The sequence below is a fragment of the Dipodomys merriami genome, unplaced genomic scaffold (assembly GCF_024711535.1).
Source record: "Dipodomys merriami isolate MVZ:Mamm:240054 unplaced genomic scaffold, mDipMer1.0.p SCAF_32, whole genome shotgun sequence".
Classification (NCBI taxonomy): Eukaryota; Metazoa; Chordata; class Mammalia; order Rodentia; family Heteromyidae; genus Dipodomys; species Dipodomys merriami.
This window is the reverse complement of record NW_027204715.1, coordinates 190,738-216,657: the sequence shown is the minus strand read 5'-3', so window position 1 is coordinate 216,657 and position 25,920 is coordinate 190,738. Positions and strand designations below refer to the sequence as shown.

Genomic DNA, 25,920 nt, shown 5'->3' with positions numbered 1-25,920 from the left:
CCATCCGAGGGAGAGAGGAATGCGACCCGAATCCACAGCTTTCCAGGTAGTGTACGATCACCTCTTAGGAGCACGGTTTAAGGGTTTCTGAACAGTTAGGTGCACTGTTTGACCTGGAAATCACATGTGCAGGTATTTACTCAAGAGGAATGGAAGCAAAGGCTTGCCCTCAGACCTCCAAACTGAGAGCCAATTCAGTATATCCTACAAAGGAGCCAAAACCCACGGCCACAGGAAAGAGTCTGCCTGGGGACAGGAGGGAAGGGGCATGAGGAAACTTTTGACGTGCCAGACATGTTTGAAGTATCAACTCTGAAAAGCCATGCACACTCAATGGAAACATGCATTTCAATTATGCTCTAATAAAGGGGAAATGAAAAGGCAAAGCAGGGTCCCGTGGCTCTGGCTCTGCCATGCGCTGAAGACGTGTTGCTGGTCTCACGGAGCCTGAGGAGGGACGGTGGAAGGGCAACGTGTCTGGGGAGGAAGCGGTGAGTTTTAAGCGCCACGGACGCCGGTGGACACGGAGTGTGGACACCGCCCCATGGCCTGCGGGCTTCTGGAAGCAAGGAGGACTGAGGTGCCACCGTGAGCTCACTCCTGGCCTCTCAGCCTCTTCTGCATTCCATGTGGCACCCACCATACTCCCAGACAAGCGGTGGGCACAGGTGACCCACAGGCCTGAGCCTGTGAGGGGAAGGCAGGGCCAGGGTGGACGGAGCTGGGGTGCAGGTGGGTGCAGAGGATGGGCAGAGGCCTCTGCAGAGCCTAGAGACCCCAGGCTTGGACAGGGGGTACAGCCCTGCCTGGAGGTCTGCTCACACGCACAGCTAGCCACGGTCAGGGCTACGGTTGGCCGTGACTTGAGTGTGACTCCGCAGGACCACGCAAGGCAGTGGCTCTGGTCTGGTGGTCTGTGTGGCCTGCTTCTGTGAGGCCCGGTCAGCACCCCAGACCGTGGGTGGTAGGAGAGCAAGACGGTCCTGGCGTTGGCTCTGTGCGTGTGGCCGTCGCCTGCGTGCCATGCTGCCATGCTCCACGACACAAGGCTGCTCAGCCCGTCACCAGAACCAGCCCCAGCCCATTCACTCACAAGGTGAGCTGAATAAACTACACTCAGTAAGCCCAGTGACAGCACCGGGCATCGAGCTCAAACCACAGTCAGAAAAAAAAAAAAAAAAACTATTAGAAAATACAGTGACAAAATCTCCTGCTTGCAATCATGATGCAAAATTATCATTAGCCACAAAGGAAAAGAGCCACAAGTTCAACTTAATAAAAGTTGAAGTTTTCCACATGGCAAAGAACACCACAAATAAAATTCAAACTGGGGAAAAGTATTTGAGGCGCTCCTCCCCAGCTAGGATCTTTAGTGACAGCACGCTCCTACAACAAAGAAGCACCAATACAGAAACTACCCTACAGAAAAATGAGCAAGCATTATCCGAGAATACAGAAACTACCCTACAGAAAAATGAGCAAGCATTATCCGAGAATTCAGAGAAAGGAAATACAGAGACCTTCACTTACAGTAGGAGAACTAAATTAAAATCTTGAAGTTTAGAAAATGTCCTGTGCTAGGGAACAGAGGAAGAAATGTAAAATGCTAGGCAACTTGGTGGTGTCCAGAATTACAAGTGCTCCTGAGAGGCCTTTACCCTCCAACAAATGAGCTATGAGACTGGGTTTGATTCTAACCCGTCATGAAAACTGGTACCCTATGTCCGCTCAGGAAACCGGCAGAAGACAAAGCATCAGCCACCAAGTGACCTACCCACGCCCTCACGTCCCTAGAACAGGCAGAAGGGTCAGGCGCTGCTGCGTGTGCTGTGGGCCCAGGTCCTGGGCTGACACACACCCCAGCTACAGCCCGAGAAGCAGAGACCTGGCTGAGGAGCCTGGCCGCCAAGGTGTGTGGCCGTGCACAGGGCGCCCTGGTGCCAGACATTCACAGGCCCAGAACCCAGGCCCAGAGCACAGGGCACCAGACGTTCACAGGCCCAGAACCCAGGCCCAGAGCACAGGGCACCAGACATTCACAGGCCCAGAACCCAGGCCCAGAGCACAGGGCACCAGATGTTCACAGGCCCAGAACCCAGGCCCAGAGCACAGGGCACCAGACATTCACAGGCCCACCCAGAACCCAGGCCCAGAGCACAGGGCACCAGACATTCACAGGCCCAGAACCCAGGCCCAGAGCACAGGGAGCCAGACGTTCACAGGCCCACCCAGAACCCAGGCCCAGAGCACAGGCACCAGACGTTCACAGGCCCAGAACCCAGGCCCAGACCACAGGGCGCCAGATGTTCACAGGCCCAGAACCCAGGCCCAGAGCACAGGCACCAGACGTTCACAGGCCCAGAACCCAGGCCCAGAGCACAGGGCACCAGACATCTGAGACGTGAGCCAGGCAAACACCCATAAATAAAAAGAAAATGTCTGGGCTTAGGAAACTCAACAGCCTTTTAGCAGGGTTACAAATATAATTAAGTGAAAAAATGCAGCTCTTACTCTTTCTACAGTGACAAGACCACTAGATTTGAGCCAAGTGGCAACCTTTTTTCTTTCCTTATTAAAGGGACGGCTCATTACCTACACAGTCCTCTACCACAGAGGGTCACATCTTCACACTGAGCAGGGGGGCTGTCCCCTCCTCACTATGCCTCTGTGTCCCCGAGACACTGTGCCCTGTCGGTGGCCACTGGGAGCCTCTTATCCACAGCCCCATGTCCAGCCCACCACCAGCCCCCTTTCTCAGGCCTGCAGCCTGACCCACCTCAGCCCCACAGCCTGAGAGACACCCCCCTCCACACAACCAAACACCCCCAACGAGGTCCAGGGCAACCTCAGACCACATTCTCAGTGCATGTGGAATCTACACAGCTATATCACACACAGCTACATCACACACAGCTACATCACACACACACCTACATCACACACACAGCTACATCACACACACAGCTACATCACACACACAGCTACATCACACACACAGCTACATCACACACAGCTACATCACACACAGCTACATCACACACACACCTACATCACACACACACCTACATCACACACACACCTACATCACACACACAGCTACATCACACACACAGCTACATCACACACAGCTACATCACACACACACCTACATCACACACACACCTACATCACACACACAGCTACATCACACACAGCTACATCACACACAGCTACATCACACACAGCTACATCACACACATACCTACATCACACACACAGCTACATCACACACACACCTACATCACACACACACCTACATCACACACACAGCTACATCACACACACAGCTACAACACACACACAGCTACATCACACACAGCTACATCACACACACACCTACATCACACACACAGCTACATCACACACACACCTACATCACACACACACCTACATCACACACACACCTACATCACACATACAGCTACATCACACACAGCTACATCACACACAGCTACATCACACACAGCTACATCACACACACAGCTACATCACACACACAGCTACATCACACACAGCTACATCACACACAGCTACATCACACACAGCTACATCACACACACAGCTACATCACACACACACAGCTACATCACACACACAGCTACATCACACACAGCTACATCACACACACAGCTACATCACACACACACAGCTACATCACACACACACCTACATCACACACACAGCTACATCACACACACAGCTACATCACACACACAGCTACAACACACACAGCTACATCACACACACAGCTACATCACACACACAGCTACATCACACACACACCTACATCACACACACAGCTACATCACACACACACCTACATCACACACACACCTACATCACACACACAGCTACATCACACACACAGCTACAACACACACACAGCTACATCACACACAGCTACATCACACACACACCTACATCACACACACAGCTACATCACACACACAGCTACATCACACACACAGCTACATCACACACACAGCTACATCACACACAGCTACATCACACACAGCTACATCACACACAGCTACATCACACACACAGCTACATCACACACACAGCTACATCACACACAGCTACATCACACACACACCTACATCACACACACAGCTACATCACACACACAGCTACATCACACACACAGCTACATCACACACACAGCTACAACACACACAGCTACATCACACACAGCTACATCACACACACAGCTACATCACACACAGCTACATCACACACACAGCTACATCACACACAGCTACATCACACACACAGCTACATCACACACACAGCTACATCACACACAGCTACATCACACACACAGCTACATCACACACAGCTACATCACACACACAGCTACATCACACACAGCTACATCACACACACAGCTACATCACACACACACAGCTACATCACACACACACCTACATCACACACAGCTACATCACACACACAGCTACATCACACACAGCTACATCACACACAGCTACATCACACACACACCTACATCACACACACACCTATATCACACACACAGCTGCATCACACACACAGCTACAACACACACACACAGCTACATCACACACAGCTACATCACACACAGCTACATCACACACACAGCTACATCACACACAGCTACATCACACACACAGCTACATCACACACACAGCTACATCACACACACAGCTACATCACACACAGCTACATCACACACACACCTACATCACACACACAGCTACATCACACACACACCTACATCACACACACACCTACATCACACACAGCTACATCACACACACACAGCTACATCACACACACACCTACATCACACACAGCTACATCACACACACAGCTACATCACACACAGCTACATCACACACAGCTACATCACACACACAGCTACATCACACACACAGCTACAACACACACAGCTACATCACACACAGCTACATCACACACAGCTACATCACACACAGCTACATCACACACAGCTACATCACACACAGCTACATCACACACACAGCTACATCACACACAGCTACATCACACACAGCTACATCACACACAGCTACATCACACACACAGCTACATCACACACACAGCTACATCACACACACAGCTACAACACACACAGCTACATCACACACACACCTACATCACACACACAGCTACATCACACACAGCTACATCACACACACAGCTACATCACACACAGCTACATCACACACACACCTACATCACACACACACCTACATCACACACACAGCTACATCACACACAGCTACATCACACACAGCTACATCACACACACAGCTACATCACACACACAGCTACATCACACACACACAGCTACATCACACACACAGCTACATCACACACAGCTACATCACACACAGCTACATCACACACAGCTACATCACACACACAGCTACAACACACACACAGCTATATCACACACAGCTACATCACACACACAGCTACATCACACACAGCTACATCACACACACAGCTACATCACACACAGCTACATCACACACAGCTACATCACACACAGCTACATCACACACAGCTACATCACACACAGCTACATCACACACACAGCTACAACACACACAGCTACATCACACACACACAGCTACATCACACACACAGCTACATCACACACAGCTACATCACACACAGCTACATCACACACAGCTATATCACACACACACCTACATCACACACACAGCTACATCACACACAGCTACATCACACACAGCTACATCACACACAGAGAGCTGCATCATATACACAGAATTACACATCTAAAACACTTGCACTCCCCTGCACTGGCAGGCAGACACACACACACACACACACACACACACACACACACACAAACCCCACAGTCCGCAGCAGCAAGCACTGGGCAGAGGACTCTGTATGAGAGTGGGAAAGCAGCTGTAGGTCTCCTGATGAAGCCATTCTCTGACTGCCTACAATTCCACTAACCCTAGAAGAGGGGGAAGGAGACAGAAAGGAAGCCGCTCCGCTGCCATGGTCACCCTGAGTCTCACAAAGTCCATCCCAGGAAGCTGAGGGGCTGGGCAGTGATCCGTGCAACCCTGGACAGACAGCCTGGGCCCTGGCCCCACGGCTGTGCCCCAGAGCCCGGGTGGAGAGGAGCCCCAGGCCGGCCCTGTGGGAAGCCCGTCCCCGAGCCCCATCACCTGAACCGGGGACGGGGGGTTCTCACGCTGGCTGCCAGCCAGGAAGGCCTCCCTCCGCCCCGGCCCCTCCTGTGTGTCAAAGCGGCCCAGAGCAAGTCCGTTTACCAAAGGGAACTTGTGAGAGGCCAGCAGCACACACGCTCCGGAGGGCACGGCGAGGCCAGCGGGCGGAAGACCCCCAGCCTCTCCTGCCCTGTCCTCACAGCCCCTCCCTCTTCCCAGGTGCGTTACCGCTTTTGAACAGGCTTCCTCCTCTTCCTGCCCGCGTAGGTACACTCTCCAGGGGGGATCATGCTCACCGGCCCTGGAACAAGAAAGAGGCCGTGGTCACACGAGGGACCTACGCATCCCGGGCAGCCAGTCGGAGCTCCAGGCAGAGAAGCCAGCTCCCTCCATCCGGGGCCCCACCCGCCGCGGGCCAGCCCTGGCCAGAGGGTGCCCCTAGAACATGACCCAGAACAAGACACGGATTTGTGAGTCACACCCACGCTGCATCACCTTGATTTGTGAGTTGCACCCACATCACCATCACCTTGACAAACCCTCCTGGGGGCGCCTGGAGCAGGGCACAGGAGGCTGAGCCCAGAAGCCGTGGAGCAGCCGCAGACACACGGCCCTGTGCTCTGGAGGCCTCCTGGCGCCCATGCCAGCCAGCCCGGCCGGCACCACCACCTGCGCCTCCCTCCACCGGGTCAGACCTTCCTCCCCGCGCTGGGCACTCGGCTCCCTCCACGGCCACCTACTCCCTGTCATGAGGGCCCAGCCACAGGGTCCTTGCAGGGCAGGCACACAGCTGGCCGAGGTCCCTGAAGGAGCCCAGGCCCCAGGAGGCCGGCCGTCTGTCCTCCCCAGACCCGACAGGGACCGCCCCATCTCAGAACCTTGTCTTCTCCAGCAGCCAGAATGTCTTGCAGCTTCTGCACAGCAAGCACCCAGGCCCTGAGCCAAAGGCAACGGATCCCACCTGATCGTACGTGTGTCCTGTCTGTACAGGCAGACACACACCCAATTTCTACCTATGTGTGCGATGGACCCACTATGGCTAGAAACACCTGGGAAGCCAGGTGCCAATTACAGGTTCACACCTGTAATCCTAGCACCTCAGGAGCCTGAGTGCCCAGGATCGTGGTTCGAAGTCAGCCCTGACAGAAAAGTCCCAATGAGACTCTTATCTCCAATTAACCACTCAAAAACCAGAAGTAGAACTGTGGCTCATTGTGGTAGAGTGCTAGCCTTCAGCGGAAGAGCTCAGGGACAGCACTCAGGCCCTAAGTTCAAGCCCCATGCCTGACCAATATATAAATACATACATATATACATACATAAGAAGGCAGAGATAATATGATACCCTAGCCAGATTACTATAGCAGCATAGTAAGTTTTAAAGAGACTGAAGAACAAGAGATGAAACAAAAAGAGTGTCCCAAAGTAACAAAGTAATTCATATTCTAAGAAGACAGGATAAACCAAATGTGTGCATGTAACAGATGCAGAAGCTAATACAACTGAAAAAATGACCCACGGAGACATTGTTACTTCATGACAATGTAAAGGGACGAGGTGAGAGATCACGCCCCACACCTCAGAGTGCATGTGTGTGCACTCAGACAGGATTCCAGGACTTTGCAATTGAAGCAACAGAAATCATACAAAGTGAGCTGGGAAGGTGGCTCAGTGGTAGAGCGCTTGCCTTGCATGCATGAGGCCCTGGGTTCGATTCCTCAACACCACGTAGGCAGAAAAAGCTGGAAGTGACACTGTGGTTCAAGTGGTAGAGCACTAGCCTTGAGCTGAAGAGCTGAGGGACAGTGCCCAGGCCCAGAGTTCAGGCCCCATAACCAGCAAAAAGAAAAAAAAGAAAAAAGAAAAAAAGAAATCATACAAAGTACATTCTCTGACACAATGGAATTAAACTAGAAAGACAAAAATTCCCAAATATGTGGAAAGCAATGCACTTCTAAATAACCATGTGCCAAAGAGAAAGAATAAAAAAGATATTTTTAAATATTCCAAGCTGAATAAAAACACAAAGATTTTGAACTTTGTGAGGTGCAGAATTCAGTGTTTACTAGGAAAAAAGTCACAAGTTAGTAAGCTTTCAAATGAAGTAACATTAAGAAGAGAAAGTAGACTCTAACCAAGAAGAATGGAAGCTAAGGACACTGGTGGCTTTATGCCTAAAATCTTAGCAATTCAGTAGGGTGAGATCCAGAAGACTTTGTACAAGACCAGTCTGAGTAGTCCATGATATTCCATCTCCAAAATAACAAGCACAATGTAGGATTGGAAATGTGTCTCAAGAGTTAGAGTGTCAGCCAAACAAGAAAGCCTAGCAATACAATAGAAGGCCCTGAGTTTGAACCTTGCTACCGCCGGGGGGGGGGGGGGGGGGGGTTGAAATAGCATAAAACGTTATGATGCTTTAAACATAAAACAAAGAAAAATGAATGAATCCAAAAGCTGGTTCTTTTAAAACATTAACAAAACAGGCAAAGCTTTGTCCAAGAAACTGAGAAGATGGGAGCTGGTAGAATCAGGGAGAGAGGGCTTCATCACAGATCCACAGACAGGGGACAGAGAGAGCACTCCTGCGACATGAGCCCTCCCCGAAATGTCCGTGTGGATGCTGTAGCAGACACATGGGGAACCCAGGGGTAGGGCACTTGGTGGAGGCCCGGTGCGGGGCTGTGTCTTAGGCGAGGAATGAAGCACACCGGGCTCTCGGCATCCTGGCTGAGAACTTGCAGGAACAGCCCAGCTAGCCAAGAAGACTTCTTTCCAGAAACCAACACAGCCAGAACCTTGATCTTCAACTTCCAACCTCCAGAACTGTGAGAAGCGAACGTCACTGGGTAAGCAGTCCAGACTTCAATGCTACGGCAGCCTGAGACCATACGGCAAATGACATCCTCACAAACTCAACAAGCTAAATTAAACTCACTCAAGAAAAAAAACAGATAACCTAGATAGTCCTGTATTCCAACAAAGTCCTAAGATGGCATATTCCACCAACAAAGAAGAAGTAAGACCAAGTCCACGATCTCTGGAAGAAACAAAACAAATGAACCATTTAATTCATGTGTGAGTTCAGCATTGCTCTGATATCAAAGCAAAGATACTATAAGAAAGGAAAGTCAGAACTGGGAAGGTGGCTCAGTGGTAGAGTGCTTGACTTGCACGCATGAGGCCCTGGGTTCGATTCCTCAGCACCACATAAGCAGAAAAAGTCGGAAGTGGCTCACATGGTAGAGTGCTAGCCTTGAGCTGAAGAGCTGAGGGACAGTGCCCAGGCCCAGAGTTCAGGCCTCACAACCGGCAAAAACAACAACAACAACAAACAAACAGGGGCTGGGAAGGGGGCTCAGTGGTAGAGCGCTTGCCTTGCATGCCTGAGGCCCTGAGTTCGATTCCTCAGCACCACATAAGCAAAAAGAAAAAAGCCGGAAGTGGCACTGTGGCTCAAGTGGTAGAGCGCTAGCCTTGAGCTGAAGAGCTGAGGGACAGCGCCCAGGCCCAGAGTTCAAGCCCCACTACCGGACCCAAAAAATAAAAATAAAAACAAATAAACAAACATGGAAGAAAGTAAAGTCAACATCCCTCACAAGCATAGACGCAGACATTCTCAATGAAAATTTTTTTTTCTCGGTTGTGGGGCCTGAACTCTGGGCGTGGGCACTGTCCCTCAGCTCTTCAGCTCAAGGCTAGTGCTCTACCACTTGAGCTACAGCACCACTTCCAGCTTTTTTCTTTTTGCTTATGTGGTGCTAAGGAATTGAACCCAGGGCCTCAGGCATGCAAGGCAAGCGCTCTACCACTGAGCCACCTTCCCAGCCCTCTCAATGAAATATTAACACATGGAATCCAGAAATACACAAAGAGGGTCATACATCACAACTACAATGCATGATTTAACCAAGAGATTCAGAGATGCTTCAATACTGAGAGCTAATCAACCATTCATTATATTAATAAACTAACAAAAAACATATAATCATCTCAATACACTCAAAACATCAGTTGATGAAAGCCAATCCACTTACCATAATTAAAAACTCTCATCAAACTAGTATAGAAGAGAAATCAATGAATCTAGTACAGGATGGGGCAGGAGGGTCGGAACAGGACAAAGATATCTTACATCTCAGCTCCCACCCCACGTCGGACTCCATAGTGGCCAAGGCAAAATGGTGAGAAAAACAAATACAAGTCACACAGTATGGAAAGGGAGAAATCAAATTCTATCTGTTCACACACCACATCATTGTACACATAGAAAATAACAAAAACACTTTCAAGAACCCCTATAATGAGCAAAAATCACAGGGTAAAAAGAAAAAATATGGAGAAATCAATTGTACTAGCAACAAAATTCAGTTTTTAAAACAATTGTCATTTAAAATAGTACCCAGAGTCAGGTGATTGTGGTTTGTACCTAACTACCCAGGAGGCTGAGATCTGAATATCAAGGTTCAAAGACAGCCTATGTGTACGAATCTTTGAGACTCTTATCTCTAACTAGTAAAAAATTGGAATTGGAAATGTAATTCACAGGGTAGAGTATCAGCCTTATGAACAAAATATCCACATGACAATGTAAGGCTCCAAGTTCAAACCCAGTACTTTCACACACACCACACTCTACACACATACACACCACACACTACACACACACACAACAAACTACACACATACCACACACACCAAACCACACACACCACACACATACAATAAACTACACACATACCACACATACCAAACCACACATACAATTTATACAACACACACCCCCACACCAAACTACACATGCACCACACATGACACATAATACCACATAGTACACACACATACACACACAACAAACCACACACACCTCATGCTACACACACAAGAAAGCACACACACCACATACTACACACACTATACACACATCACACACACACCACACACTACACACACCACAAATACCACCTTAATAAAAACAAACACTTAAATGCCGTTAGTGTATTAATATATGTAAGAGGTCTCTGAAGAGCAGCAGGGAAAGGAAGGGCATGATAGGAAAAACTAATAGTAGACATTTTCCCCAAATGTGATGAAAACTGTAGATTACAGATAGGAGGCTCAATGGACTCCAAGCACATAAAACGGGACGGGTTTACACAAAGACTGGCCAAATTGCTTGTAACAACTGACATGAAGAATAATTTTTAAGCAGGGCACCAGTGGCTCATGCCTGTCATCCTAGCTACTCAGGAGGCTGAGATCTAAGGATCGAAGTTTGAAGGCAGCCCAAGACCCATCTCACACAAGACCCATCTCCAATTAACCTCAAAAAAGGCTAGACTTGCAGGAGGTATGGCCCAGTGGTAGAGTATCAACCATAAAAGAAAAAGCAGAGCTACAACCCAGGGCCTTGAGTCCAAGCCCCCAGTCTTGGCACAAAAAGAAAAAGGAGCACACCTGAAGCCTAGGCTTCTCTATCTTGTAAAATGCCTTCCAAACACAGAGGTAAGAGAAAGACTTTTTGGAAACACATGAGGAATTCTAAAGGAAATATTCAGGCCAAAGGACAATGGTCCAGAGGGTAGCATGCACCCACAAAAGGGAAGAGGCTCTGGAAATGGTAACGATACTGACATGTACGCAAGCAATTTTTATTATTAGTTAATACCTTAAAAGACAGCTGCTGTTTAAACGACAATGACAGTGTATTATGGAGTTTATGGCCAGAGGACCCTGAAGACCAGCGGAAGAGGACCCCGATGAGGGAGGGGACGGTAGAACTGGTTCCATTTCCCACCCGCTGCTCCGGCTCAGAGCCACCCCCGCCCTGCCGCTCTGCAGGAGAAGGGTTGGGCCTTTGCGGGTCTGGAGTGAGCACACGTCCTGCCCGGAACAGCAGTGCCCAGGAGACCCTGCAGGAGGAAGGGGCTGCTTCTGCTTCTGCTCCCGCTCCCAGACTGATTTTGCTTTCAGTTTCCGCTCAGCACTGCAAAAGCCAGAAAACTCAGGCATCTCCTCTGCCATCCGGTTGAACCTAAAGGTCTGATCCCAGGGTCAGGAAAGGGCACCCAGGCTCTCTCCACCATTCAGAGTACTTTCTGACGCCCCTTGACATCGTTTTAGTTACTCTACCCTTTAGTTAAACACTTTTTTTTTTTTTTTTTGTCCGGTCGTGGGGCCTGAACTCTGGGCCTGGGCGCTGTCCCTCAGCTCTTCAGATCAAGGCTAGCGCTCTACCACTTGAACCACAGCGCCACTTCCGGCTTTTTTCTTTTTGCTTATGTGGTGCTGAGGAATGGAACCCAGGGCCTCAGGCATGCAAGGCAAGCGCTCTACCACTGAGCCACCTTCCCAGCATAAACACTTCTTAACACCAGTTTCTCAATGCAAATAAAAATGGAGTTAAAAAGTGGATTCAAGTTCACCTGTTTAACACTAAAATACATACAGGCACGCAGGGAGGGCAGAGTCAAAGGCAGAGAGGTCGAAGGAGCTGGGTCTGCTATTAGCGACCATTCTCTGTGCTGGCTGATGAATTCGTGATGTAATTCTCTCCACTTTTTTTTTTCTTGAATAAAAGGTGCAGGAGCTAGGGATGGTGCTACTTGACTACTCCACTGCCAGCAGTTTAAGGCCAGTCTGGGCTACCTAGGAAGAACCTGTCTTTAAAAACAAATGTGTGGGGGCTGGGGGTTTAGCCCAGCGGAAGGGCGCCCACCTGACGCGCGCAAGGCCCTGGGTTCGGTTCTCAGCCCTGGAAAAAAACAAAAACAAAATGTGTGGATTTGTTTGAAGCATTAAGAGGAGGTGAATGGTCATACCAGGGTCAGGTGATTTTTGACCAGGGCTCCAATCACTCAACTGGGGTTTCTTCAATAAATGGTGGCGAGATAAATGGATATTCACAGCCCGAAGAATGAAGCTGGGCCTACGTCATACCACATAAACAACATAACTCATACAGTTAGATCCTACCTCTTGCCACATTACAAAATATAACTCAATACTGAGGTCACCAATGTAAGAGTTAAAATTTAAACAGAGGGTTTGTCTTCATGGGCTTAGTGTGATTTGGGTGATGATCTTAAATTTGCCACTCAAAGCACATGTAATAAAAGAGAAGATGGTTAACTTAGATTTTATTAAAATTAAAAATTTGACCAGGTGCCAGTGATTCATCCTAGCTACTCAGGAGGACGAGATGTGAGGATCAGGGTTCAAAACCAGCCTGGGCAGGAAAGTATGAGACCCTTATCTCTAATAAACCACTAGAAAACCAGAAGTGGCGCTGTGGCTCAAGTGGTAGAGCACTCTCTTTGAGCTGAAGAGCTCAGGGACAGCGCCCAGGCCAAGAGTTAAGTCCCATGACTGACAAAAAACAAAAACAAAAAACAAACTGACTTTGAAGGGCATTGCAACTCATATACCTGGTGTGGGTCTAACTCCTAACTTACAGAGTATTCAAATAGCTCTTCATAACTCAATAACCAAAATAGCAATCCAGTTAAAACATGGGCAAAATAACTGAATAGGCATGTGTACAAAAAGACTGTCAGCATCCTAAATCATTAAGAAAATGAAAAGCAGTTGGACCAGTAGCTCACCCTACCATTGTAGCTACTGGAAGACTGAGAAAGGGAGGCTCACAGTTTGAAGCCAGCGCAGGCAGAAAAGTTTGTGAATCTGAGCTGGACATAGTGGCCTGCCCCTGAAATCTACAGAATTGCTGATCTAGAAAGTCCTTGAGACTTCTTCTCCACAGAGGGAAACTGAACACGTGCCTATGGTCTCAGCTAACCAAGTTAGCTGGCTTGGGGCTCAGGCATGTACCTGGTGGGAACGGCGTCCTATCTCAGAAATAACCAGCAAAAAAGCAGGTGAAGTGACAGAGCATTAGCTTAGCAAGGACAAGATCCTGAGTTCAAACTCTAGTACTGCAGGGAGCGGATGAGAGAGAAAGAGAGGAAAATCAAATCAAATCTGTAAAAGATTTAACTTAAAACTTGCTCAAAACTCAAATTAACAAATATTGGTGGGAATGTGGGACACTGAGACCTTGTGCATCTCGAAGGGGAAATGCACAATAGTATAGCTGGGAAGCAGTTTTGTGCTTCCTTAAAAAGTTAAACAGAATTGCTATGTGACCTTGCAATTCCACACCTAGGGAAGGCACCAAAGAACAGAAAGCATGTGTTCAAGCAAAACTTGCACACAGAAGGTCATCATTATTCAAATCAGGTACACAACCCAAGTGCCCACAAAGCACAGATCCATGGGGTCCATTCAGACAGTGGAGCATTATCCAGCCACAGAAAGGTTGGTGGCCTGACACTCACTACAACATACAGCAATCCTGGACCCTATGCCACATAGAAGAAACGAGACACAAAGTGTCATCTATTAGTTCCTTATAAGTTTCTAGAATGGGGAGGCAGAAGGGTTTTGCTAGGGCCTGGGGGTGGGTGGAGAGTGACTTGCTGGGTGCCACTGGCTGATGAATGCTTTGACACAAGCCAGACAGACAGAGGCCACACATGGCTGGGCACCATCACCAGTACATTAAACACCGCTGGGCACCGTCACCAGTACATTAAACACCGCTGGACACCGTCACCAGTACATTAAACACCGCTGGGCACAGTCACCAGTACGTTAAACACCACTGGGCACTGTCACCAGTACATTAAACACCACTGGACACCGTCACCAGTACATTAAACACCACTGGGCACAGTCACCAGTACATTAAACACCGCTGGACACCGTCACCAGTACATTAAACACCACTGGACACCGTCACCAGTACATTAAACACCGCTGGGCACAGTCACCAGTACGTTAAACACCGCTGGACACCGTCACCAGTACATTAAACACCGCTGGGCACAGTCACCAGTACGTTAAACACCGCTGGACACCGTCACCAGTACATTAAACACCGCTGGACACCGTCACCAGTACATTAAACACCGCTGGACACCGTCACCAGTACATTAAACACCGCTGGACACCGTCACCAGTACATTAAACACCGCTGGACACCGTCACCAGTACATTAAACACCGCTGGACACCGTCACCAGTACATTAAACACCGCTGGACACCGTCACCAGTACATTAAACACCGCTGGACACCGTCACCAGTACATTAAACACCGCTGGACACCGTCACCAGTGCGTTAAACACCACTGGACGCCATCACCAGTACGTTAAACTCCGCTGGACGCCGTCACCAGTACGTTAAACACCGCTGGACACCATCACCAGTACATTAAACACCACTGGACACAGTCACCAGTACATTAAACACCACTGGGCACCGTCACCAGTACATTAAACACCACTGGACACCGTCACCAGTACATTAAACACCACTGGACACAGTCACCAGTACATTAAACACCACTGGGCACCGTCACCAGTACATTAAACACCACTGGACACCGTCACCAGTACATTAAACACCACTGGGCACAGTCACCAGTACATTAAACACCGCTGGACACCGTCACCAGTACATTAAACACCACTAGACGCAGTCACCAGTGCGTTAAACACCACTGGACGCCGTCACCAGTACATTAAACACCGCTGGACGCCGTCACCAGTACATTAAACACTGCTGGGCACCGTCACCAGTACATTAAACACCGCTGGACACCGTCACCAGTACATTAAACACCGCTAGACGCAGTCACCAGTGCGTTAAACACCACTGGACGCCGTCACCAGTACATTAAACACCGCTGGGCGCCGTCACCAGTACATTAAACACCGCTGGACACCGTCACCAGTACATTAAACACCGCTGGGCACAGTCACCAGTACGTTAAACACCGCTGGGCACCGTCACCAGTACATTAAACACCGCTGGACACCGTCACCAGTACATTAAACACCACTGGGCACAGTCACCAGTACATTAAACACCGCTGGACACCGTCACCAGTACATTAAACACCGCTGGACACCGTCACCAGTACATTAAACACCGCTGGACACCGTCACCAGTGCGTTAAACACCGCTGGGCACCGTCACCAGTGCGTTAAACACCGCTGGGCACCGTCACCAGTACGTTAAACACCCCTGGACACAGTCACCAGTACGTTAAACACCACTGGATGCAGTCACCAGTACATTAAACACCGCTGGGCACAGTCACCAGTGTGTTAAACACTGCTGGGCACCGTCACCAGTACGTTAAACCCCACTGGACACCATCACCAGTACGTTAAACACCGCTGGACACAGTCACCAGTACATTAAACACCGCTGGGCACCGTCACCAGTACGTTAAACCCCACTGGACACCATCACCAGTACGTTAAACACCGCTGGGCACAGTCACCAGTACGTTAAACACCGCTGGACGCAGTCACCAGTACGTTAAACCCCACTGGACGCAGTCACCAGTACGTTAAACACCGCTGGGCACAGTCACCAGTACATTAAACACCACTGGACACCATCACCAGTACGTTAAACACCGCTGGGCACAGTCACCAGTACGTTAAACATCACCGGGTTGTTCACTTATAAATGGCTGCTTTTAGTTGATTTTTGCCTCAGTAAAAGGACATAAAAAGCAAATTTACACATACATGTAAATGGAATTCTGGCAGGTGCCCGATAGGGACAGAAACCCCCAGGGAGGAAAAAGAGGGGAGGCTGGGCTGGTGGGATCTTCAGGCAGAAGGGACAATTCTGAAGAAGGCGGGAATGGGGGGACATGGGGCAACAGTGCTGAGCTAGAGCTGGACACAGCGGGGGGTGGACATGGGTGACAGTGCTGAGCTAGAGCTGGGCATAGCGGGGGGGACATGGGTGACAGTGCTGAGAGCTAGAGCTGGACACAGCGGGGGGTGGACATGGGTGACAGTGCTGAGCTAGAGCTGGACACAGCGGGGGGTGGACATGGGGCGACAGTGCTGAGAGCTAGAGCTGGACACAGCGGGGTGGACATGGGTGACAGTGCTGAGCTAGAGCTGGACACAGCGGGGGGACATGGGTGACAGTGCTGAGAGCTAGAGCTGGACACAGTGGGGGGGACATGGGTGACAGTGCTGAGCTAGAGCTGGACAGAGCGGGGGTGGACATGGGTGACAGTGCTGAGCTAGAGCTGGACCAGTGGGGGGGTGGACATGGGTGACAGTGCTGAGCTAGAGCTGGACACAGTGGGGGGGACATGGGTGACAGGGGTGAGCTAGAGTTGGACACAGCGGGGGGTGGACATGGGTGACAGTGCTGAGCTAGAGCTGGACAGAGCGGGGGTGGACATGGGTGACAGTGCTGAGCTAGAGCTGGACCAGTGGGGGGGTGGACATGGGTGACAGTGCTGAGCTAGAGCTGGACACAGCGGGGGGTGGACATGGGTGACAGTGCTGAGCTAGAGCTGGACACAGCGGGGGGACATGGGTGACAGTGCTGAGCTAGAGCTGGACACAGTGGGGGGGTGGACATGGGTGACAGTGCTGAGCTAGAGCTGGACACAGTGGGGGGGACATATGTGACAGTGCTGAGCTAGAGCTGGACACAGCGGGGGGTAGACATGGGTGACAGTGCTGAGCTAGAGCTGGACACAGCGGGGGGGGGTGGACATGGGTGACAGTGCTGAGCTAGAGCTGGACACAGCGGGGGGTGGACATGGGTGACAGTGCTGAGCTAGAGCTGGACACAGCAGGGGGGACATGGGTGACAGTGCTGAGCTAGAGCTGGACACAGCAGGGGGGACATGGGTGACAGTGCTGAGCTAGAGCTGGACCAGCGGGGGGGACATGGGTGACAGTGCTGAGCTAGAGCTGGACACAGAGGGGGGGACATGGGTGACAGTGCTGAGCTAGAGCTGGACCAGCGGGGGGGACATGGGTGACAGTGCTGAGCTAGAGCTGGACACAGAGGGGGGGACATGGGTGACAGTGCTGAGCTAGTGCTGGACACAGCGGGGGGTGGACATGGGTGACAGTGCTGAGCTAGAGCTGGACACAGTGGGTGGTGGACATGGGTGACAGTGCTGAGCTAGAGCTGGACACAGCGGGGGGGACATGGGTGACAGTGCTGAGCTAGAGCTGGGCATAGCGGGGGTGGACATGGGTGACAGTGCTGAGCTAGAGCTGGACACAGCGGGGGGGACATGGGTGACAGTGCTGAGCTAGAGCTGGACCAGCGGGGGGGACATGGGCGACAGTGCTGAGCTAGAGCTGGGCATAGCGGGGGTGGACATGGGTGACAGTGCTGAGCTAGAGCTGGACACAGCGGGGTGGACATGGGTGACAGTGCTGAGCTAGAGCTGGACCAGCGGGGAGGACATGGGTGACAGTGCTGAGCTAGAGCTGGACACAGCGGGGGGGACATGGGTGACAGTGCTGAGCTAGAGCTGGACCAGCGGGGAGGACATGGGTGACAGTGCTGAGCTAGAGCTGGACCAGCGGGGGGGACATGGGCGACAGTGCTGAGCTAGAGCTGGGCATAGCGGGGGGGACATGGGTGACAGTGCTGAGCTAGAGCTGGACACAGCGGGGGGGACATGGGTGACAGTGCTGAGCTAGAGCTGGACCAGCGGGGAGGACATGGGTGACAGTGCTGAGCTAGAGCTGGACCAGCGGGGGGGACATGGGCGACAGTGCTGAGCTAGAGCTGGGCATAGCGGGGGGGACATGGGTGACAGTGCTGAGAGCTAGAGCTGGACACAGCGGGGGGGACATGGGTGACAGTGCTGAGCTAGAGCTGGGCATAGCGGGGGGGACATGGGTGACAGTGCTGAGCTAGAGCTGGACCAGCGGGGAGGACATGGGTGACAGTGCTGAGCTAGAGCTGGACCAGCGGGGGGGACATGGGTGACAGTGCTGAGCTAGAGCTGGACCAGCGGGGGGGACATGGGCGACAGTGCTGAGCTAGAGCTGGGCATAGCGGGGGGGACATGGGTGACAGTGCTGAGCTAGAGTAGACAGAGCGGGGTGGACATGGGTGACAGTGCTGAGCTAGAGCTGGACACAGCAGGGGGGTGACATGGGGAGCTTCAGAGGAGGCTGCTGTCCTACATTCAACACACTGGGCTTGGCATGAGTGGGCTGCGGCCCAGCATGCACCACTGGCACAGGCCTAGCTCGCCTAGGGGAGAACAGGCCAGGGGCCTTTCCCGCTGCCCAGTGGTGTCCGGTACACCGCACACCCAGCAAGCTAGCCCCCAGGCAAAGGGGCGGAGCTGACCCACAAGCCTGGAAGACCCCAGTCCCCAGCACCACCTTTCTGAAGGACTCTCGTGGGCAAAGGAGCGGCTGGGGAGAGACAGCAGGCGTCCTCGGCAGGGTCCACGGCAGGAGTACTGAAAGCGGGCTCCCTGCTCTCACTGCCTCTGGCTGGCAGGATGGCAGGGTGTGGTGTGGCCAGACCCGGCCCGCCTCACACACAGCCCCTAGCTTGCTGGTGACCTCCAGGTCAGTCAGGGCCACCACAAAGCCATGGTCACCGGTCCCTCAAGAAAGCCCAAGCACAGGCTGGGCCACAGCAGGGAAGGGGGAGGGGAGGTGACAGGAGGGCCCACCAGAGACCGGCCCGGTGACCAAGGTGAGTTTCTCCCTGGGCGTTGGCTCCGGCCCTATATAGGAGCATCGCTGTAACAGCAAGTGCACATCACAGACTGCCACATAACGCTCTAGACGGGGCCAGGACAGAGTCCCATGGATGCCCCTCCACGCCTCACTGGACGACAAGCAGCCTCTCAGGGGCAGGCAGGTAAGAGCAGCTCCACCCAGCGCCTGGCGATGGGGCCTGTGCCTCCGCAGCCCGGGGGAGCTGGAGATACAGGGGCACTCGGGGGTCTCATGTGCACCGAGCCTTCCTCATAGGTAATCACTGTGGCGCACAGTCAGGCTGCTGGGGGGTCACACACACTGAGTCTTCCTCATAGGTAATCGCTGTGGCGCACAGTCAGGCTGCTGGGGTCACACACACTGAGTCTTCCTCATAGGTAATCGCTGTGACGCACAGTCAGGCTGCTGGGGTCACACACACCGAGTCTTCCTCATAGGTAATCGCTGTGGCGCACAGTCAGGCTGCTCTGGGGTCACACACTGAGTCTTCCTCAGGTAATCGCTGTGACGCACAGTCAGGCTGCTCTGGGGTCACACACACTGAGTCTTCCTCAGGTAATCGCTGTGACGCACAGTCAGGCTGCTCTGGGGTCACACACACTGAGTCTTCCTCAGGTAATCGCTGTGGCACACAGTCAGGCTGCTCTGGGGTCACACACACTGAGTCTTCCTCAGGTAATCGCTGTGGCGCACAGTCAGGCTGCTCTGGGGTCACACACACTGAGTCTTCCTCAGGTAATCGCTGTGACGCACAGTCAGGCTGCTGGGGTCACACACACTGAGTCTTCCTCAGGTAATCGCTGTGGCGCACAGTCAGGCTGCTCTGGGGTCACACACACTGAGTCTTCCTCATAGGTAATCGCTGTGGCGCACAGTCAGGCTGCTCTGGGGTCACACACACTGAGTCTTCCTCATAGGTAATCGCTGTGGCGCACAGTCAGGCTGCTCTGGGGTCACACACACTGAGTCTTCCTCAGGTAATCGCTGTGACGCACAGTCAGGCTGCTCTGGGGTCACACACTGAGCAGTGAGCTGATCTCATTTCTCCCTAAAATTTGAACTTTTCTAAGAATCAAAAGAATAGCTGCTCACTGTAGAAGACACAGCTAAGCAGAGCATGCCCCTGCACCCGCGTCCGAGCCGGCCCGAACCCAGGGGCATGAGCGGCCTTCGCGCTCTTCTGCTCTGGTCGTTTCTAAAAGCCGGCATCACTGAGTATCTACCAAGGAGAAGCAGAACTGACCGGCCGCCCACCAGGCCCGGGGTGGCCGCTTCCCAGCGCCCTCCGTTCAGAGGGTGAAAGGCTTAGCGGGGGTCGGGCCTGCAGGGGAGGAGACCGAGGCCGGGACCTGGCTGACACACACGCCCGTGCGCACACTCACCTCCCGGTGGCTGACACACACGCCCGTGTGCACACTCACCTCCCGGTGGCTGACACACACGCCCATGCGCACACTCACCTCCCTCTGGCTGGTCACACACGCCCGTGCGCACACTCACCTCCCGGTGGCTGACACACACGCCCGTGCGCACACTCACCTCCCTCTGGCTGGTCACACACGCCCGTGCGCACACTCACCTCCCGGTGGCTGACACACACGCCCGTGTGCACACTCACCTCCCGGTGGCTGGTCATGTCGCTGTGGAAGGCTCGGCCGCCTCTCCCCTGCCGTGTGGGGCCCCCGGTGGGCAGGAAACAGAGGTCTTGCGGGGGTCCAGGCTGCCCAGGGTGGGGAGGTCACGGGGACGCGCCCCGGGGTCAGGGTCTGTGCAGGGTGGGGAGGTCACGGGGCGAGCCCCGGGGTCAGGGTCAGGGTCTGTGCGGGGTGGGGAGGTCACGGGGCGAGCCCCGGGGTCAGGGTCAGGGTCTGTGCGGGGTGGGGAGGTCACGGGGCGAGCCCGGGGTCAGGGTCTGTGCGGGGTGGGGAGGTCACGGGGCGAGCCCCGGGGTCAGGGTCAGGGTCTGTGCGGGGTGGGGAGGTCACGGGGCGAGCCCGGGGTCAGGGTCTGTGCGGGGTGGGGAGGTCACGGGGCGAGCCCCGGGGTCAGGGTCAGGGTCTGTGCGGGGTGGGGAGGTCACGGGGCGAGCTCGGGGTCAGGGTCAGGGTCTGTGCGGGGTGGGGAGGTCACGGGGCGAGCCCCGGGGTCAGGGTCAGGGTCTGTGCGGGGTGGGGAGGTCACGGGGCGAGCCCGGGGCCAGGGTCTGTGCGGGGTGGGGAGGTCACGGGGCGAGCCCCGGGGTCGGGTCGGGTCGGGTCGGGTCGGGCAGCGGCCCCGCGCCCCCCCTCCCGACCGCCCGGCTCCTCGACGCGCGCACCTCCAGCCGCCGCGGCCCGGCCCGGCCTCCCCCTTACCGGGCGCCGCCGTCCGCGCCGTCCGCCCGCGGGCGCCAGCTCCTCCCGGCCGCTGCGGTCCTCCCGGGCCGCCCCGCCGCGCCCCGCCCCGCCCCGCTCACCCGGCCCCGCTCCACTCACCCACCCCCGCCCCTCCCGCCCCGCCCCGTCCGCCCCGCCCCGCCCCGTCCGCCCCACCCTGCTCACCAGGCCCCGCCCCCGCCCGCCCCTCCCTGCTCACCAGGCCCCGCCCCGCCCACCGGGCCCCGCCCCGCCCCCGCCCACCGGGCCCCGCCCCGCCCGCCCCTCCCTGCTCACCAGGCCCCGCCCCGCCCCTCCCTGCTCACCAGGCCCCGCCCCGCCCCGCCAAGCCCGCCCCGCCCCGCCGGACCCCCCAGCTGGTGGTGGCCAAACTCTGCCCCTGCCCCTCCCTCCTCCCCACTCTCCAGAACCCTCCAGAACCCTCCATAACCCAGGGGCCGACGGAGCTGCTGGAGGCCCTCCACCCTCCACCCTTCACCCTCCACCCTCCACCCTCCACCCTCCATCCTCCACCCTCCACCCTTCATCCTCCATCCTCCACCCTCCATCCTCCACCCTCCACCCTTCATCCTCCACCCTCCATCCTCCACCCTCCACCCTCCACCCTTCATCCTCCACCCATCATCCTCCACCCTCCACCCTTCATCCTCCACCCATCATCCTCCACCCTCCACCCTCCACCCTTCATCCTCCACCCTCCACCCTCCACCCTCCACCCATCATCCTCCACCCTCTACCCTTCATCCTCCACCCTTCACCCTCCACCCATCATCCTCCACCCTCCACCCTTCATCCTCCATCCTCCATCCTCCACCCTCCACCCATCATCCTCCACCCTCCACCCTTCATCCTCCACCCTCCACCCTCCACCCTCCACCCTCCACCCATCATCCTCCACCCTCTACCCTTCATCCTCCACCCTTCACCCTCCACCCATCATCCTCCACCCTCCACCCTTCATCCTCCATCCTCCATCCTCCACCCTCCACCCATCATCCTCCACCCTCCACCCTTCATCCTCCACCCTTCACCCTCCACCCATCATCCTCCACCCTCCACCCTTCATCCTCCATCCTCCACCCTCTACCCTCCACCCTCCATCCTCCACCCTCCACCCTCCACCCTCCACCCATCATCCTCCACCCTCCACCCTTCATCCTCCACCCTCCACCCTTCATCCTCCACCCTCCATCCTCCACCCTCCACCCTCCATCCTCCACCCTCCACCCTTCATCCTCCACCCTCCACCCTCCATCCTCCACCCTCCACCCTCCACCCTCCATCCTCCACCCATCATCCTTCATCCTCCATCCTCCATCCTCCACCCTCCACCCTCCATCCTGGTCTGAGAGCCCCAGCCTTGCAGACCCAAACCAATACCCAGGACCCCAGCTGGGTGGCTGCCCCGTGGGGACCCCAGCCGTGGCCACCGGCCGTGTGCTGTCTCTGAGTTCTCCTGCCGGACACTGCCCTGGTGGATTCCACATCTCACCCAGGGTAGGGTCCAGGTTGCCTGGGCACAGGACGGAGATGCCAGGTCCTCCTCCAGCCTGACCTTTGACATCACCTCATCTCGGGCTCATCAGGGCTGTTCTTGCCCTGCTCCTGTGGCCAGCCCTGCCCCTCACCTCCCTCCTTCCATCTCCATCTGCTCCCTCTGGCAATGCCCCTGGGCCCTGACTGCCTGGTCTCCGGAGGGTCACTTCCTTCCCAATCCCTAGACGGAGGAACAGTGGATAGTGTACTTGTGTACTTAGGTTACCTGAGCCTGCACACAACACGTTTTCCCCAGGTAGCCTGAGCCTGGCTCCCAGACCAGACCGAGGGAAGCCCTTCTGCCCATCTCGGTCTCCTGGATGGACCTCTGCTGCCATCTTCAGGTCTCTTCTGGGACAGAGCTGGCACTTTCCAAACCAGCCTCACACGGAGCTCTGGGAGTTTTCTTTTTCCTTTTGAAAATGTGTTCCTTGTAATTTTCCTCTGCATTAACCTTTCCAGATGTTTTGTGTCTAATTCCTGAATTATGCACCATTTTGTCATTTTTTTCTAGAAGCCCATTCTGTTTTGAATGGATGTGGTATCCTCATCTAAGATGCCAAGAGATTCCCTCCTTGGAATCCCAGCCTAAGTTCTTCCAAAGACTTCATGATTTACTTGCCTACACACCAGTGAAGGAGACACGTAGGCATCAGATAAAATGCAAGAGAGTCAAGAAATAATCCCTAGCAATTGTGCTTGATTAGAGGTCAGGTATGTCTGGGTACAGACCTGCGGAAGGAGGAAGTTGGTTCCTCTCTAATTCTATATGCGGACATTAAGTAAAACTGAGAAGAGAGTCTCCAGAGTGAATTTCACTGGCTTGTCATAAGAACGTTTTAAAAATGTCTTTCTGGGGCTGGGAAGGTGTCTCAGTGGTAGAGTGCTTACCTCCCATGCCTGAGGCCCTGGGTTCCATTCCTCAGCACCACATAAGCAGAAAAAAAAGCTGGAAGTGGTGCTGTGGCTCAAGTGGTAGAGCGCTAGCCTTGAGCTGAAGAGCTGAGGGACAGCGCCCAGGCCCAGAGTTCAGGCCCCACAACCAGACCCAAAAATAAATAAATAAATAAAAATGTCTTCCCCCTTGTGATACAGGATCAGTGTATTACAGAGTGTTCTGGAGCAACGCTGGGTCCCCGTGGACAATACCACCGGCTATCCACAATCCCTAACCAGCTCCATCCATCCTTACTCCACCCTATGCAGTTCTAAAGGAACAACAGGACAAAAGCTTCAGTGGACACACGGACAGACAACTTACTCCAGCCATTCTTCAGTGAGGGCAGGTCTGTGTGGCTGCACTGACCGTGGCAGTAGCTCCAGTTCAGCACTCTTGTTCTCCGACACCTGAGTCTGGCTTCCTTGCTCTGGCTGCTAGACCCCAGACACCCTGCTTTAGGGAAGGCACTGGCGGCCCTCCCTGGATGCCAGGAGGTCTTTTTGGGACAACCTGGGAACAGCTGGGAACCTGCTTGCCTCTGGGTAGGCACTGCCTTCCCACACCCCTGAGCCCCGTGCCCTCCTGGCCTTCCAGATCACAGAGAAGACCCTACCCTACAAATCACAGAACTCGAGTCCATGCTCCACGGCTGGAATCCTTGACTCAGGCCATTCTGAGTTTGCTCCCGTAGCCCGGACCATGTCAAACAGCTCAGGTCTTCCTGCAGAGTGTGAAATAAATACACCACATGTAGATGACCTTTAAGTGTATGGTATAGATGCACATAGTTGTGAGATAGGGAAGGCATCCCCCTTTTCCATCATATACCTCTGGTATACGTGCACATCTCAGGAATGTGGAACAGGTACACTCAGGTGTTACATAGGTTCTCTAAAGACATGTGGCAAGAAGAGCTAGACAAAGCTGGGCGGACCCCACACTGGGACCAGCATGCTTGAGGCTCATCAATAAGAAACTTCCATAGGTATAGCTGCCCAATGGAAACAGTTGTAGGTGAAAGTGCCAGTATAAGACAGTAAGACAAGCCGGGCACCAGTGGCTCACGCCTGTAATTCTAGCTACTCAGGAGGCTGAGATCTGAGGATCGAGGTTCAAAGCCAGCCTGGGCAGCAAAGTCCAAGAGACTCTTATCTCCAATTAATCACCAGAAAACTGGAAGTGGCGCTGTAGCTCAAGCAGTAGAGTGCTCGCCTTGAGTTGAAG

The 25,920-nt window shown here is 53.6% G+C and overlaps 1 protein-coding gene across 1 annotated transcript in view; it reads right to left on the bottom strand.

Annotated features, from left to right (window-relative positions):
• The window catches only part of Ahrr (aryl hydrocarbon receptor repressor), a 72,217-nt gene extending 50,658 nt beyond the window's left edge, over positions 1–21,559 (bottom strand). Inside the window, exons 1-2 of the mRNA XM_070042081.1 lie at positions 21,464–21,559; positions 6,483–6,555 (exon numbers count right to left, since the gene is read on the bottom strand). Coding sequence (XP_069898182.1) covers positions 6,483–6,544 — 62 coding nt within the window. The 5' untranslated portion in view covers positions 6,545–6,555; positions 21,464–21,559. The remainder of the gene's footprint in view (positions 1–6,482; positions 6,556–21,463) is intronic.
• Between the last annotated feature and the right edge of the window lie 4,361 nt (positions 21,560–25,920).